Source organism: Eurosta solidaginis, chromosome 3 (genome assembly GCF_040869045.1).
Source record: "Eurosta solidaginis isolate ZX-2024a chromosome 3, ASM4086904v1, whole genome shotgun sequence".
In the NCBI taxonomy this organism is placed as follows: domain Eukaryota; kingdom Metazoa; phylum Arthropoda; class Insecta; order Diptera; family Tephritidae; genus Eurosta; species Eurosta solidaginis.
Genome location: NC_090321.1, coordinates 224,144,170 through 224,163,069, shown reverse-complemented (window position 1 = coordinate 224,163,069; position 18,900 = coordinate 224,144,170). Strand labels below are relative to the sequence as shown.

The 18,900-nt window shown below is 36.7% G+C and overlaps 1 protein-coding gene across 1 annotated transcript in view; it reads left to right on the top strand.

The window, feature by feature from the left end:
• The window catches only part of otp (orthopedia), a 203,357-nt gene that overhangs the window by 14,337 nt on the left and 170,120 nt on the right, over positions 1 to 18,900 (top strand). Inside the window, exon 2 of the mRNA XM_067775285.1 lies at positions 6,780 to 7,103. Within this exon, the coding sequence (XP_067631386.1) occupies positions 7,037 to 7,103 (67 nt within the window). The 5' untranslated portion in view covers positions 6,780 to 7,036. The remainder of the gene's footprint in view (positions 1 to 6,779; positions 7,104 to 18,900) is intronic.

Genomic DNA, 18,900 nt, shown 5'->3' with positions numbered 1-18,900 from the left:
TGTGGTCAAAAACTGAGTCTAAAATGGGCTTGATCCGATTTTGCTGGCGACCCAAATACCATCTTTTAAAGAGCTCGCTTCATTAATATCTTGTCTAGGTCGATGCAAGCTTTCAGCAACTTCTTGAGCATTAACTTAGAAATGGGTGAAATCACGAAAAAGTACTTCAGGCTGGAACTGTGGAGAATTTCATGGTGCTCAACTTCAAACTGAGCGCGAAACTCAACACGAGACAGACGTAGGAAGCAAGATATTTGTGGACATCGGATCCCGAACATCTCAGGACGTGCACATGCGACTTATCATGACTTTTAATACTTTCTACATAATGTCAAAAAAGAGGCGTATGCAAGTTTCCAAACCTTTCCCAAATTCAGAAGTCAACCACATCAATAGCTCTATTAATTTAAATTTTTTTAATAATACAATTTTTAATACAAATTTTTATATATATATGCGACCCGGTCTATGAAAAGGTGGCTTATGACTCAAAAAAGAAATTGCGAGAATATGTTTTTTTTTTCGAAAAACAGGTGTAAACAGCTGTTTTTTGTTTTTTTGAGTCATTAGCCACCTTTTCATAGACCGGGTCACATACATATATAATATAATAATGAATAGTTTATAGTAGTAAATTTTTTAGTGTAAATTTGTTTTTTATACCGAAGTGCTCGTTCCTCATCTGAAAGTGCTTTTGCTTTGCACTTACATATGAAAATCGAAAACTTCCATATAAATTTTATTTATATGTGAGGGCATGGAAATATTTCTTTATATTTGGAGTGTAAGTTTTTATCTGTGTCCATGATTCAGGGCAAAACAAAAAGAGAAGTGCTTTAAGTGTATAGTTGCGCAGTTTTGATCATTCCATAAATTTTGAATTAAGGTAGGTCGTTTGTGAAAAAATTAAAAATTCAACCGAACATTAAAATAGACCTATTTTCAAACAAATTCTGAGATAGGATACTTAAGAAAAATAGTTCTGAGATATGGTGTTTTTGAACTGGCTGGCGTCCGTCCAGACGTTTCACGACATTATAGTGGCACTAAATTTGAAATATATATTCATAACATAAAATATAAAAAAATTACAATTTGGCACCATATAAAAAATAAACAAATGAAAAAAGATAAATATGTATTTATTCTGCGACCTATTTATTCATATAAACACAATTTGTGAAAACAGGCTCGAGGTCAGGTTTATTAAAAAACATAATGTTTTTATACTCAGTTGAGCAGAGCTCACAGAGTATATTAAGTTTGATTGGATAACGGTTGGTTGTACATATATAAAGGAATCGAGATAGATATAGACTTCCATATATCAAAATAATCAGGATCGAAAACAAATTTAGTTGAGCCATGTCCGTCCGTCCGTCCGTCCGTTAACACGATAACTTGAGTAAATTTTGAGGTATCATGATGAAATTTGGTATGTAGATTCCTGAGCACTCATCTCAGATCGGTATTTAAAATGAACGATATCGGACTATAACCACGCCCACTTTTTCGATATTGAAAATTTCGAAAAACCGAAAAAGTGCGATAATTCATTACAAAAGACAGATAAAGCGACGAAACTTGGTAGATGAGTTGAACTTATGACGCAGAATAGAAAATTAGTAAAATTTTGGACAATGGGCGTGGCACCGCCCACTTTTAAAAGAAGGTAATTTAGAAGTTTTGCAAGCTGTAATTTGGCAGTCGTTGAAGATATCATGATGAACTTTGGCAGGAACGTTACTGCTATTACTATATGTACGCTCAATAAAAATTAGCAAAATCGGAGAAGGACCACGCCTACTTTTAAAAAAAAAATTTTTTTAAAGTAAAATTTTAACAAAAAATTTAATATCTTTACAGTATATAAGTAAATTATGTCAACATTCAACTCCAGTAATGATATGGTGCAACAAAATACAAAAATAAAAGAAAATTTCAAAATGGGCGTGGCTCTGCCCTTTTTCATTTAATTTGTCTAGGATACTTTTAACGCCATAATTCGAACAAAAACTAACCAATCCTTTTGAAATTTGGTAGGGGTATAGATTTTATAACGTTAACTGTTTTCTGTGAAAATGAGCGAAATCGGTTGATGCCACGCCCAGTTTTTATACACAGTCGTCCGTCTGTCCTTCCGCATGGCCGTTAACACGATAACTTGAGCAAAGATCGGCATATCTTTAATGAACTTAGTTCACGTGCTTACTTGAACTCACTTTATCTTGGTATGAAAAATGAACGAAATCCGACTATGACCACGCCCACTTTTTCGATATAGAAAATTACGAAAAATGAAAAAATGCCATAATTCTATACCAAATACGAAAAAAGGGATGAAATAGGGTAAGGTAATTGAATTGTTTTATTGACGCGAAATATAACTTTAGAAAAAACTTTATAAAATGGTTGTGACACCTACCATATTAAGTAGAAGAAAATTAAAAAAGTTCTGCAGGGCGAAATAAAAAACCCTTAAAATCTTGGCAGGTACTACATCTATAAATAAATTAGCGGTATCCAACAGATGATGTTCTGGGTCACCCTGGTCCACATTTTGGTCGATATCTGGAAAATGCCTTCACATATACAACTACCACCACTCACTTTTAAAACTCTCATTAATACCTTTAATTTGATACCCATATCGTACAAACTTATTCTATAGTCACCCCTGGTCCACCTTTATGGCGATATCTCGAAAAGGCGTCCACCTATAGAACTAAGTCCCACGCCCTTTTAAAATACTCATTAAAACCTTTCATTTGATACCCATATCGTACAAACACATTCTAGAGTCACCCCTGGTCCACCTTTGTGGCGATATCTCGAAACGGCGTCCACCTATGGAACTAAGGATTACTCCCTTTTAAAATACTCATTAACACCTTTCATTTGATACCCATATCGTACAAACGCATTCTAGAGTCAACCCTGGTCCTCCTTTATGGCGATATCCCTAAATGGCGTCCATCCATAGAACTATGGCCTACCCTCTCTTAAAATACTCTTTAATACCTTCCATTTGATACACATGTCATACAAACATATTCCAGGTTTTCCCTCGGTTCATTTTCCTACATGGTTATTTTCCCTTATGTTGTCACCATAGCTCTCAACTGAGTATGTAATGTTCGGTTACACCCGAACTTAACCTTCTTTACTTGTTTTTTTTGTTTTTTCCCGATATATTTCAACCTCCTTCGGGGTCGTCTTCAGGGGCTACAAAAAATATTGTACAAATAATAAATAATAAACAAATAAACACTAGTATTAACATATATATACATACATATATGAGTTCAATTTTAATTGCTATCAGCAACTGGTTTGTTAGCCGTGCAATTTGGAACTGAGCTTCCAAGCGTCTTCTAACGCCCCGATTCTAGTGTGGTAACAACATTCTTCACCGCGGTAACGAAATCATGTGGTAACTTTCACACCCTTTTGGTATTCTACCCGCGAAAGTAGCCGGAGGTTACATCGAAACAACCTCACAACAGCTTTTGTTTAGAAAAACCAAAACTGAAAAATAAATAATTGTAAGCCCAAATAAGTAAAGATAATAGTAAAAAAGTGTTACCTTTTGCTATACATATTTGTTTACATTATGTACTTTCACAGAATAATTTACAATATACCTATATAGAACTTATCAAGCATAATATGCATATACACATCGTCCCGTTTATTCGTTAAACTCGTATCTACAAGTGAGACATTTTCGGTAAAGCGAACACGGTTGCCACACTATGTTTTTATTTGGGACCAAAATTCATCGAAAAAAAGGACCAAATTTTTGTTTTATTTTATTAGTATAAAATATAAAATTTTAGGATGTTTCCATATAAAATTTTACTAAACGTAGTAAAGACTTTCCTTTAATTCAAGCTGAACAATCAAATATATGTGCATGCAACCAAAAATGATACTATATTTTGACATAGGATAAGTCTATGTCTTTCACCAACCAAACGTTGTGAACCTAGTTTTGGTCACAAAGCTCTTGGTTCTAGCATTATGTTGTTGATTGCAATGGAATAAAATGTTTAGTACAGTTAGGTTTTAGTAAGAAACGGTTCAAAATTTGCGTTCTGGTGTTGCCAAACTATGTATGTGAAAACTCGGTAAATCATAAATGAAACTAGGCAATTTTGTTAGTGCTATTTTTATAGATGCTTACTTTTTCACTTAACGTTTAAACTTCATATCAGAGCCTAGATTCAGTAAGTGTGAGTTTTGATCCCAGGTCTCAGGGGTTCTGCTAGCACCTACGGGAATAATTTTATACAAAACATTTCTTCCGAAATCAAATCTCTTTTGTATTTGATTCCTTCTCATTGAGCTGGGTGAGAAAGATTTAAATATCAAAGTGCCAAACGAGAAGTAATGCATAGAATTTCTTTGTATAAGTTTTGTAAGTGTTAGGCTCACGGCAGAGTGCTCGCTATAAGCTATGCTAGACGAGAAACAATTTTTATTTTCATATATTTTACATAGTGTTGTATAACCGATCGAAATTTCTAGCCGTTATTAATATTATTATAAAACAAGAGTTTTTTTGATTAGTCGGTTATTTCATCAACAATTAACGACAATGTGTTTGCCAACACTTTTTTTTTTAATGCCTGGCATAAATTATATCCTAGGTGAAATGCTACTGTTCTGGTACATTTTACTGACTGAGCAATTTTTTATGGTGAGAGTTCCATTGAAGTAAATTCAAAATTATATGGGGGCTAACGAAAGTGTGGCGAATTTTTGGGCAATATTGTGAATTTTTACCTGAGTGAAAAAGAAAGAAAAGTACCAATCGTGGTTACTGCCTAAAAAGGACCAAAATTGAAGAAAAGGGACCAGCCAAATGGGGTTGTAAGGGACCATTTTTGGTCCAAATGGACCAAAGTAGCAACCGTCAAAGTGAAGAAAACTACCTTTCAAATGTCTCCACAGACACTGGTGAGTTTCTAGGTGAGGACAGCGTTACCACTTGGGCCAGAATCGCGAATAAAAGAACTGGTAACGATATTCGGTTACATAATGTTCTGGGAACTATTTTACCGGTGTACCTTTTAAAAAAAATTGTTTTCGCTCTCTAATATGCTCACAGCTTCAAAATCTGGTCAGTGGCCGCTCTCCGCAAAAAGAAAACATTGTGTTTTTTAATAAACCTGACCTCGAGTCAGTTTTCACAAATTATGTTTCAAATGAAAAAATCTTATGAAAACTGTGCTTTGAGATTTTTTGCAGTGTCCTATTAGTGTGCGACTTTGAATAGCGTCTGGAGGAATTTCATGACTTTTTTAGTGTTCCGTGATGTGATTGCTTGCAATTCCAACAAACTGTGAATAGAAATTGATGAAAGACACTTGATTTAAGCAGATGACTAGATGGGGTATCTATTACTATTTTTTACTGCTGAGCCATGACTGATCTTCCAATCCGCTAGTGTATGACAAAAACTGGCAGGACTGCATACTTCGTCGAACCGTAATGATCCTCTTTAATGGTTGAATATCTTACTGCAGTATCTGATAACTTTTTCGGGCAAACTCAAGTATTTGAGATACATTTTCAGGACGAGTCTTTTACTCGTTTTTGCACGAGTTTGGATTCATTAATCCGCTGAGGTATTCCTATAAATTATATGTTAAACTGCGAGTATCATAATATGGTCATAATAAAAATAACTTCGATACAAAATTATTATATATATATCGCCTTTGTGGACGATATTTCGATAAAGATTTTATAGACCAGAAAAGGACACATCCTTAATAATCCTACCAAAAACTAGTGGATTATAAGCAATATGCACTGTTGAGCAGTTAAGGAAAATAACGGCAATTCGAATATATATTGAGCTAAAATTGGTTATATTTTACACATTTCTATCGAACTTCCCATGAGTTCTCGAAGGCATTTGCTAAGGAGTAGCGAAAGTAGGAAGCTCCACTTAATCTTGGATTTTATTCAACCATAAGTTTTTCTTGCCAACCAATTAAATAAAGCGTTTTTAATCCATCGGTCATTGATATTGTAACGAATTTATTTGCAAATCCTCCTATTTGCCCTTTTGCTAAGTTCAAATCACTAAACTGTTGAATAAATAACTCCAATATTGAATAATGGAAAAATGGCCTTTATTAAAGTACTTCACAATAACACTTATACTTTGCAACTAGCTGGATTAATAACCAAACTGATAGCTAAAATGAAACTGACTTCCAAAATAATACTGCTATGGCCCGCTAGATAGCGTCTTAATCGAAACTGCTTGATAGCTCAAATCAAACTGAATTCCAGCGCCTCTACATTTGCTGCCTTTTATACTCTCTGATTTCAACGTTCGCATCTTCTAGGCGCTTCCAGAATCTACTAGTCCAGTAGCTCTCAAACTTCTCAGCTGTAACTGCAATTGCACGATTTTGTAGCTTCTCTCATTGCATACTTTCAGGAGTATCTCAGATATATGCATGTGTTTGTGCATTGATTCTCCGCTGCTCGTATACGTACATGGTACATATGCGTAGACGCAATTATTGTTTCGTTTATTTAGATACATAATGATTGATCTATGGATGTGCATGATATCACTGTTTAGTATCGGCTTAGAGATAGCAGCACCCCTAAGTTTTGCTAATATTCGTAACAATATTTTTCCATATGTATAATATTGAGAGTACCTGGCTCTAGTTCATACAACATCACTATATCTCTTTTAAGAACATATAGGCAGTTTATTCGATACTTAATAATTTTTTTTTCTTTTTCAGAGCAACAACTTTAAAATGTAGAGTTTGTAGTCTTATTATTTTGGACATACGAACTGTGATAAAATTTGTATACGATAGATTAAATTTTTAAAAAGTAACCACGACTACGACCACGCCTAAAGCAGTTATACTCTACATTTACTTCTCTTCAATCTAATTGAATTATCGAAATAGTAAATATTAAAACAAAACAACAATTTGCAACATTAATATTCATTGAATTCCACTGTCAGCAAGTTAAGTGAAAAACCGCCAAAATGTCTGCGCTATCGATACGCAATTTTTCGGCAAATATGCTGAACAATCTGGGCGCCAATGGATTGGGTAAGTTGATAAATTTAATATAATTATGTATGTATAATTATTTTATCTTAGTTTCTCTAGAAAGATTTTTATATAAAGAGCTCTGAGATACGGCTGCTAAGCTTATACCTCCTTCTTTTCTAAGAGATTCTGCACGATTTTAGTAAATGAAGGTGAATTGCCTCCTTCCTGGTTTGTTCTCTCCCTTTCGATTACAGGCACCGATATCAGCTTATATCGATGAAAATTCTTTATATCTGTGATTACTGGCTAACAAGACTGCTGGATTTGATTCAGTTATTCTTTCCAACTTAGTGGAATCATTCATTAAGGGTAGACTTAAAAATGATTTCACTTCGTCATCCTCTGTTTTGGTTCTGTTCCGAATATTCAGAACCCCATTGCGCAGGGACCACTTCACACAACAACAAGTGATACTTTGGTCTTAGTAGGCAACTGAAAGCAAAGTCCTCTCTCGACAAACAAAAATCACACTCAACAAATCGCTCATAATATCTGTCCTGATGTATGGATCGGGATCATGTACGGTGTCGAGAGAAGAGGAGATGGCTCTTGGGATGTTCGAGAGAAAAGTTATCCCAAAAATTTATGGTCTTGTCCATGGTGCTGACGGCGAGTATCGGGTCATGTTATGCGAATGGACGAAGATGCTCTGGCCAACAAAAATTTCAGTCGACACCGCAGGGTGGAAGCAGTGGAAGGGGGATACCTCCACTGAACTGGGAGTGGCAGGTAGAGCAAGACTTGGCACCTCCCTTGATACTCCCAATTGGCGGCAGTTATCGCGAAACAGGGACAACTAGCGTGACTTGTTAAGAAATTGTCTAAATTGCTTAGGCAGTTAAACGCCAATCAATGATGATGATAGGATGAACTGTAGAAAATCCTAGCAGTGCCACCGAGTGTTTGGAGTCAACAACTGGCTGGAAGTAAAAAGATAAAAGTAAAGAGGGATATTCTTATGTCCTGGCACCCAGATTAGTTTTATCAAAAAGTTTTTCTATTTTCATTAGGGTGAGCCCTGTTAAAGAATCCTCGATTACATACTTAAGACAAGTACATTAGGATCCTATCCCCCATTGATTCACCACTCCTACCCTCCCTTGAGGGAATATGAAGGGTGAATCAAAAACAGGGTGACAGTGGACCAACGGCTGTCAGTTCTGCTAGAACAAAGTCGACGACAGTTAGAATGCTGGAGTGTCCTTGATTCACCAGTATTCTTGATATATCAACTGGATAAGGACTCAGCATTGCGTTGGGAACCAGTGTAACCAGCGCCATTCCCTGCATCGCACCACGTTCTTCCCCACTGTAGAAGTGTACACGTTTTCCATTAGACCAGAACTCTATAGAAAATAATCGGAAAATTGCCCTTCAGCAGCAATAAAAGGCAACTGAAAGCTTTCTAGTCCAGTTTCATAAATGTTTTTAAATTAACTGAAGCTCGCCTAGGGGTTAAAGTAAAGGACAACAGAGGTGAATTCACTAGAACTTAATAGTTTCGGGCATTTTGAGAAGAGTTTTGCAGGCTTCTTATCGGCAACAATCGAATCCGACAAGCTATTGTGTTGTTATCGGCTTGCTATAGCGACTTGTTATCTGCGAGTAGACGATTTTTTATCGGCTCCTTGTTCCTTTACAATCGGCTTGTTACAGATGTGATCTCGATTTTATATTACAATTTTACCGCTATTTGTTTCACAACAGACCGATATGTCGTCGTTAACAAACCGATAATACTACCACAACAAACTGATAGCATTCCGATAAGAAATAGATAACAAACTGATAACTTTTTGATAGCAAATCGATAACTTTTCGATTAATAATAAATAATTTTTTCTTAAAAAGATCGATAAAAAACTGGTAACACTCCAATAAATTTTTGATAGCAAATCGATAATTTCTTGACAACATTTAATAAATAATCGATACATTTTCGATAATAAACCGATAACAAACCGATAACTGGACCATTAAATATTGATAACTCATCGATAATCCCAAGGCGTCGGTTAAGCTCGTATCCCACCCTGTTTGAACACGTCACTCTCAACGATCAAGCAGTTGTGTTACCTCTAAGTTTAAGATTGTACTATAGCTGCACGATTTGAACATTTATATGTAAAAATATTAAAAAAACTGTTATAGAATTTATTCAAAAAACTACAAAATTTAAATTGAATTAACAACCAAATTATACACAAATTATTTACGTAGGCATTTAAGTAGTTTGGTTGTGGACGCAATAGAATTAATACGTTAAATATTCCTAATTAAGATCGCCCAGAGAATTACGCTAATCAATAATAATATTTCAATTTAGCAATATTTCAAAAATAAACAAACTTTAACGAAGACAGCAAATAAATTAAACTAATTTGTTGTGTACACTTCGGCCATATTAGCGCAACGCGAGGAGCTCGAAAGTATACAAATTCCCACACCAATCCACATGCAGGCTCCTAATCGGTTGTTAACATTTTAATCAACTTAATCAACGCTAAATAGCGGATAATTGAGCTACGACAATAGGTATTTTTTTTGAAATTCAAGGGGCTATACATAGATCTAGACTCAAATAGATCGCGAAAGGGAACTCGTTTCATATAGGCTGTGGTATCGATGAAAGTATGGCGAGTATGGTAACGGAAGGCGATAAGTTGCGTTGCGTTGAGGTTCACTGGTGAGCTTGTTTGCTGATGTCACAATCATTTAGCAGTGCTTCAGTTGAGGCTCACACTTTTCAACTCTCGCAAGAAAAATTATCTGAACAGAGCGCCCATTTGTGTGGGAGAAAATTCAAAATACCATTTTCGTTTAACTCACTACCACCGGCATTAACTGTACAACATATGTATGTGTATGAAGTAGTGTTAATTGTAATAATTGCTCTGTTCAATAATTGTGAAAATAATTTTAATGCAAATGCAACTGATTGTAAAATTATACAATATTAGCTTCTTCTTACCGCAAAGTTAATGATTTTAGAACACTTTCGATTTTCAAAAAAACAAAAAAAAAACTCAGCACCAATTTACAATATCAGTATGTTATGGTGGTCCCTAAATAATTTTTCCAGTCTTTACCCTTTGGGTAATAGTGTAACCGCATGAAGAAGTATTTAAAGAACTTAATTAGAGATTCGAAAGATGTCAAGCCACATACAACAATTTTTTTAAATCCGAAACAGATTTATTTCGAATCGAGTTACGTAATACGATCCCAGATAAGACATACTGGGTTACCGTTCGTAAAGTTATAGAAGGTAACGAAAAGGCCGATCAGATGGTAAAGGAGGTTACAGCATTCGACGAATCGACGGTAGAAGTCCCAATCCTTTTGGGAAAAATCAAAAGGGAAAACGAGTTGCATATGATCCATCAGCAGGAAAGGCGTGGACAGCATCCGAGGCTGAAAAATTGCTAAGATCATGTGCAAGTCCTACGACGTTAGACTCACAATGTGGCTCATATCTCTGAAGAGAGAAGCCCTAAGGCTTACGATGGGCATACTTACTGGACACTGCCTGCGGGTATCACATGCTTATAAGTAAGCCTAGTCTGTAACAGCTGATGTAGGAAGTGTGAGTTGCAACAAGAAGCGGTTGAGCAAGTTCTGTATTCGTTTCCTTCGCTCGTGAGGTCAAAGCTCCAGCTATTAGGGTCGGCAGAGTTATGTATGTATATATCGAGACAGCTATTAAGCTATGCCCCAGATTTTTAATTTTTTGAGTGAGCCTGAAAACCCCATTTAATTGATTTATAAGGACCACCCTAATTTATATCTGCAGTTTTTATCACTAAACTGTTCGAATCACTAGTCTGTTGAATAAATAACTCCAATATTTAATAATGCAAAATAGCATTTATTAAAGTACGTCACACTTATAACTCGCAACTAATAGCTTGCTTAAATGAAACTGATTTTCAAAATAATACTGCTATTGCTCGCTAGATAGCGTCTTAAATCCAACTGATTCCCGCGCCTCTACTGTTGCTGCGTTTCATACTCTCTGATTTCCTCGTTCGCATCTTCTAGGCGCTTCCATTTCCAGAATCTACTAGTTGGCCATCAGCTATCAAATTTCTCAGCTGTAACTACAGATGTTTCTCTCATTGCATACTTTCGGGAGTATCTCAGATATATGCATGTGGTTGTGCGTTGCTTCTCCGCTGCGTGTACGTATATATGTGTAGACATAATGATTGATTCGTTTATGTAGACACAAGTGACTGTCTGCTTTATTGTTGTTGTGACTTCATTTACTTAGCATCAGACTAGGGATGTGAGTATCACTTAGTGTCACTAATATTCGTCACAATATCATGAACAAATGCGAATATGTTGAAGTAGCACAAGACGCCTTCTATGCTGCGAAATTCAGTATGGCTTAAATAAATGGTGCACTACATTCCAAATTCACCAATGGTAGAATGAAATTAACTAAATTTTAGCTTATAATCTGTGATGAAGCGAAAGTCGTGTCCATTCCCGGACGATAGATTTTACGAAGATTTATGTGAATTAAAATTATTGTTCGATTTGAAATGCAAGAACCCTTTGTGAACTTAAAACACTTGGCGCGATTTAGCTCCGCAGAGATCTAAGCCGACCTTCTCTTCCAATTTGTGTCGAGCTTCTTTTGACTTTCTTTTACTGAGAAGTTTTTATGGCAGAAATACACTCAGAGTGTTTTCCAAACCACTGCCGAGCGCCGAACCTTCTTAGAGCAACTTTTTTTAATTGAAAAAACTTTTTCTAAATTTTCGATTTTGCTTTGCACGAGACTTGAACTCAGGACCTTCGGTGTAGTAGGCGGAGCACGATACCATCACACTACGGCGGATAATAATATGAACAGCTTGTGGCAAAAGTACAGCACAGTCGTTTGATGCTGACCTTACTTAGAAAATTAACCATAAAAATTTTCAAAATTTGCCAAAAACTTATATCGGCCTTCAAATTTCGCTCTCTGATTGCTGTCGCATAGAAAAATGTCGGTTTGAACAATCCCGTATAGCCAATTTTTGAGATATTTAACACTATCAAACAGCAACAGCCGTACGCCCTCAATCAATGCAGGGCTGCAGGCAGGGATAGTAAATTATATTGTAAAGAGAACGAGAAAAGTTATGCATTCATAGGATTGAAAGATGCTGACTTTGTTATCAAATCCAGATATAGCAGCAAAACCCCGCGCATGGATCCATAAGCTTTCCTTTTACAAGGAATACAATATCACTGTGGTTTTTGTAGAAGCGAAAAAGCCACTTCACGATGGTTTTGGGTAGTGATATCGATGCATGTATCTCTCAATGGGCCTAATATCTCTGGAACGATTTTATAAGCCGACTACGATGCTTCGCGGTCATCTTAATGACTTTGTTCACGGTATGGGGCAATCTAGAATGTAAGCGCAAGGTAAGTGTAAGCTTAAGCGTAGGGCTTGTAAGTGGTATGATGTATAAGGGAATACAGAAAGCGAGAAGGTGTAATGTGTGGGAGTGGTAAACTGTGTGGGGGAATAGAGAATGTAAGTATAGGCATAATATGTGTGTCGAATTTGCAAAGTGTTATAAATTTGCTATCGATAACAAACTTTATCGGCGATTTAACTGTTTTTTTATCGAAAAGTTATCCGCTTCGTTATCGATAAGCCATAGATTTGTATTCTATAAGCAGCTTCCTGCTCAGTAATAATATCGATATATAAGATATTTTAAGACAGCAACACCTTCACCATTTCGGTTGTTTAGACAGTTGGCGCCTAATGGCTTTTTATTTTTTGCAAAGAATGTTACCCTCATGTTGCACTCTCAAATTCTAACTTTTGAACAAGGTTACCTAGCACTCTGCAAAATGGTTGAATTTTTAGGTACCCCTTTTCATATTGAAAGGAATGAATTTTGTGAAAAGAACCCACAAACTTACGAAAGCACTGAGAATAACCAACCGGGTGATTTTATTTTCAGAAAAGAAAATGCCATTAGTTGGCGTATGCAGATAACCCATCAAAAACCACGCAAGGGATTTCAGACATTTTTTTCTGACTAGGGATACCAAGTTGATGGAAGATTTTGGGGAATGATATCGATGTTGATAAAAAAAAATAAATGTAAGGCGCGATAACCTCCGAAGAGATCTAAGGCCGAGCTTCTCTTCCAATTTGCGTCGTGCTCCTCTTGATTTTCCCTACAAATTGGCCGGACGGGACCTACATGATTTTATGCCGACTCCGAACGGCATCTGCAAGACAGATGAGTTTTCACTGAGAGCTTTTCATGGCAGAAATACACCCGGAGCGCTTGCCAAACACTGCCGAGGGGCGACCCCGCTTAGAAAAATTTTCTTCTAATTGAAAAACCTTATTTCTAAAATTTTTGATGTTGCTTTGACCGGGGTTTGAACTCAGGGCATCCGGTGTGGTAGGCGGAGCACGCTACCATCACACCACGGTGGCCGCCGCTGTTGATATTGCTGTTATTTGCCATAGCCTCGTATGCTAACATAACTCGCTTATCAATGCTGAAGTTGACTATTGATTGGTTGGAAAACCCGTGAAACTAAAAAGATGTGACAAGCAACCAATCAGCAGCTACTGGGTGTGATATGGAACAGAAGACAATTTGCTAAAAGAAGGTGGCAGAGTTACCTTGCCAAACTTTCCACTTTGAAAGAATACCTCCACACCTTGTGCGGGCTCTTTAAATAGTGCTTGGCCGAATTTTGTTAAATGTCCAATCGATTTACCGAAAAGTAAGCGCAAATAGAAGCCGTATTTGTACGCAAACATCTCTTGCTGAGATGGCAATAGTCGCCTGTTGGAAATCATGTTACAGAAGTGGAGAGAGAAATATTAGTCCGAAATCTTTGGGATATGCTTTCCTTGGAGCCCCTCTCACTCTGATTTTGAAGAAGAACAAAACATGTACTAAGTTTTTGAAATGCAGCTCACTGCAAGGAAATTTGTGGGAATTGTTCCCAGTCAACGGCAGAAAATGACCAGCGATCAATAATACAAATAATTTTTTATACTCAGCTGAGCAGAGCTCACAGAGTGTATTAACTTTGTTCGCATCACGGTAATCCGTAACGGCATAAACTAATAGAGATAGATATAATAGACTTCTATATATCAAAATGATCTGGGCAAAAAAAGAAATTTATTTAGTCATGTCCGTCCGTCCGTCCGTCCGTAAACACGATAACTTGAGTCAATTTTGAGGTATCTTGATGAAATTTGGTATATATGTTCCTGGGCACTCATCTCAGATCACTATTTAAAATGAACGAAATCGAACTATAACCACGCCAACTTTTTCGATATCGAAAATTTCGAAAAACCGAAAAAGTGCGATAATTCATTACCAAAGACGGCTAAAGCGATAAAACTTGGTAGGTGGTTTGACCTTATGACGTAGAATAGAAAATTAGTAAAATTTTGGACAACGGGCGTGGCACTGCCCACTTTTGAAAGAAGGTAATTTGAAAGTTTTGCAAGCTGTAATTTGGCAGTCGTTGAAGATACCATGATGAAATTTGGCAAGAGCGTTACTCCTATTCCTATATGTGAGCTAAATAAAAATTAGCAAAATCGGATGACGAACACGCCCACTTTTTAAAAAAAATTTTTTTAAAAGTCAAATTTTAACAATAAATTTAATATCTTTACAGTATATAAGTAAATTATATAAACATTCAACTCCAGTAATAATATGGTGCAACAAAATACAAAAATAAAAGAAAATTTCAAAACGGGGTGGCTCCGCCCTTTTCCATTTAATTTGTCTAGAATACTTTTAATGCCATAAGTCGAAGAAAAATTTACCAATCCTTGTGAAATTTGGTAGGGGCATAGATTCTATGACGATAATTGTTTTCTGTGAAAATGGGCGAAATCGGTTGAAGCCACGCCCAGTTCTTATACACAGTCGACCGTCTGTCCTTCCGCTCGGCCGTTAACACGATAACTACAGCAAAAATCGATATATCTTTACTAAACTTAGTTCACGTACTTATCTGAACTCACTTTATCTTGGTATAAAAAATGGCCGAAATCCGACTATGACCACGCCCACTTTTTCTATATCGAAAATTACGAAAATTAAAAAAAATGCCATAATTCTATACCAAATATGAAAAAAGGGATGAAACATGGTAATTGGATTGTTTTATTGACCCAAAATATAACTTTAGAAAAAAACTTGGTAAAATGGGTGTGACACCTACCATATTAAGTAGAAGAAAATGAAAAAGTTCTGCAGGGCGAAATCAAAAGCCCTCGTAACAAATAAATTTAAATGAAGATATTCATAATTATTTGCATTCACTTGTTGACTGCTCCATTTATTACATGGTCGGCAGATCTTCATACTTCTACCCCTATGGCCGCATTAACCATTTTGCTGCCACTTTTCCAGTTACATCGGTACACATGAACTCAAACATACATACAATTAAACAATGTTAGTAGTAATAAATTTACAAAATTCAAGTGCCATTTTTTCGCCACTAGTAATTAATTATTTTAATTTGTTCGATTATTAATTTATTGCACATTTTTTACGAGCTCTGGTTCATACACAATTGTGGGAGTTTTACAACGAGTACTCAGAACACATACAACATATGTACATATGTACCACCCTTTGTTTTGACTTCATTGCTAGAAACACATTTTCGTTTCGATAATATAAGGAATTTCGTGGTCGACTGGAAAAAATAGGATTTTGAAAACAGTGCCAGTCTGCGTACGAACCCATCTACGATTAGGGTATGCGAGCGTTTAGTATCGCGTAGAGAGAAGAGATACGCCTAGATAAAAGAAAGAAGCGATAGGCTCAACGGCGTTGGCACGAGGAGTTTCAGATGCTGGCTGATGCCAACAATGCCCGAAAGTTATACTAGAGAATCTAGCGGACAAAGAAAATATCGGGCAATGTCAACCGTGCAACCGACGAAGAAAGCGTGCTTCAGTTATGGACTGAAGATTCCTGCTGTCCTATAGTTCGCGATCTATAAGAAAAGCGTGCAGTTGTTGATGTATGCTGACGGTATTAATGTCATTCGCTTAAACAAACATATCGAAGTGCTGCGTTTGCCGGTCCAAATAAAGGAGTGAATAAGTCTTGCGGTGATCGAGGACAAATCGAAATAACTGCTGTCTCTGTAGAGGAATAAAAATTCGAGAATCCGGAAAGCTTAGTTGCTCAGTAAACCAGTATCAACATCAAAAACTTTGTCAGCTCAGAAACCCAACGTCTGTCGATGAACAAATATAAGGCTCTAAAATTCTCTTATCATACCTGCCCAGATGTATGGCTCGGAATCATACTACAACAAACTTGGACAGCAAAAATATGTCAGCCGTACAGTAGGTGATAAAACAACAACTGCTTACTTCCGACAACAAATAGCATTGCTAGCAAGCGAATTATGTGCCATGCTGCTTCACTATTTTATTTGAGCCGCCGGTATATAAGAAATGTAGGCCAGTACTTCAATGGAGCGCTGAGATCTGCTTAGTGGCTCTGACTTAAATCTGCATACCGGCACTTGCGAACAGGAGGGCTACCGCTATGTCTGTGGGGTGCATTTTTCCCTTAGGCCACGGAAGGGCTTACGATGCCCAGTTGGAGCAATCGCGCATAATATCGGGGAGGCGTAGCATGCAGGTGGCTTCCCTATCGATTTATAGGTAGCTATGAGCTTTTATTTGCTTTGCCTCAAGTCCTGCATACAAGGAGCTTAAGGATAAAAAAAAGGCAATGCCCGAAGGCACCTCCGAAGAGATTTTAGGCCGAGCTTTTGTTCCTATATGCGTCGTGCTCCTTTTAATTTTTCCTGCAAATTAGTAGGTCCCCTACTGGTATTACACCGACTGCGAACGGCATCTACAATGCAAATGAGTTTTCACTGAGAGATTTTCATGGCAGAAATACACCCGGAGCGCTTGCCAAACACTGCCGAGTGGTGACAACGCTTAGAAAAAATTTTTATACTCCGCGTGCTTTGCACACGCTTTGATTGGATAACAGTTGGTTGTACAGGTATAAATGAATCGAGATAGATATAGACTTCCATATATCAAAATCATCAGTATCGAAAAAAATTCGATTGAGCCATGGCCGTCCGTCTGTCTGTTAACACGATAACTTGAGCAAATATTCAGATATCTTTATGAAAATTAATTTGTAGATTCCGGAGCACTCATCTCAGATCGCTGTTTAAAATGAACGAAATCGCACTATAACCACGCCCACTTTTTCGATATCGAAAATTTCGAAAAAGGCGATAATTCATTACCAAAGACGGTTAAAGCGATGAAATTTGGTAGGTGGGTTGAACTTATAACGCAGAATAGAAAATTAGTAAAATTTTGGACAGTGGGCGTGGCAAGCTTTAATTTGGCGGTCGTTGAAGATATCATGATGAAATTTGGCAAGAACGTTACTCCTGTTACTATATGTGTGTTAAATAAAAATTAGCAAAATCGGATGACCAACACGCCCATTAAAAAAATTTTTTTTTTAACTAAAATTTTAACAAAAAATTTAATATCCTTAGATTATATATGTAAATTATTTCAACATTCAACTCCAGTAATGATATGGTGCAACAAAATACAAAAATAAAAGAAAATTTCAAAATGGGCGTGGCTCCGCCCTTTTTCATTTAATTTGTCTAGAATACTTTTAGTACCATAAGTCGAACAAAAATTTACCAATCCATGTGAAATTTGGGAGGGGCATTGCTTCTGTGATGGTAACTGTTTTCTGTGAAAATGGGCGAAATCGGGGAAAGCCACACCCAGTTTTTATACACAGTCAACACGATAACTTGAACAAAAATCGATATATGTTTACTAAACTTAGTACTCACTTTATCTTGGTATTAAAAAAGGGCGAAATCCCACTAAGACCACGCCCTTTTTGAAAAAAAAAAAAAAAATGCCACAATTCTATACCAAATACGTAAAGAGGGATGAAACATGGTAATTGGATTGGTTTATTGACGTAAAATATAACTTTAGAAAAACTTTGTAAAATGGGTGTAACACCTACCATTATTAAGTAGAATAAAATCAAAAAGTTCTGCAGGACGAAATCGAGAGCCCTTGGAATCATGGCAGGAATATTGTTCTTGGTATTACATATATAAATAGATTAGCGGTACCCGACAGATGATGTTGTGGGTCACCCTGGTCCACATTTTGTTCGATATATCGAAAATGCCTTCACATATACGACTAGGGGTCGGTCACTCCCTTTTAAAATACTCTTTAATACCTTTCATTTGATACACATGTCATACAAACACATTCCAGGGTTACGCTAGGTTCATTTTCCTACATGGCGATTTTCCCTATTTTGTCTCCAAAGCTCTCAGCTGAGTATGTAATGTTCTGTTACACCCCAACTTAGCCTTCCTTACTTGTTTCTAATTGAAAAAAACTTGTTTCTAAAATCTTGATGTTGCTTTGACCGTGGCGTGAACCCAGGATCTTCGGTGTGGTAGGCAGAGGCCATTATCGAACGTCACATCACATTTCGGTGCCGGGCAGTTGATAGCGTAATTCAATCGTCAACATCGCAACAAAGGTAGCCGAGGACTTGGTTAGTGGAAGGACTAGGACCTGTTATCATTATCGGGAAGTCATCGGCGTATGAAACAACGATGTTTCCATAGCATGAAGAAGGGAGCTTCGATATAGGTATAAAAAGTAAACAAAATAGGGTATAGGACATGACCCTGCAACACCCTTTGTTTAGCTGTTCTTAGTTTTGGTGTT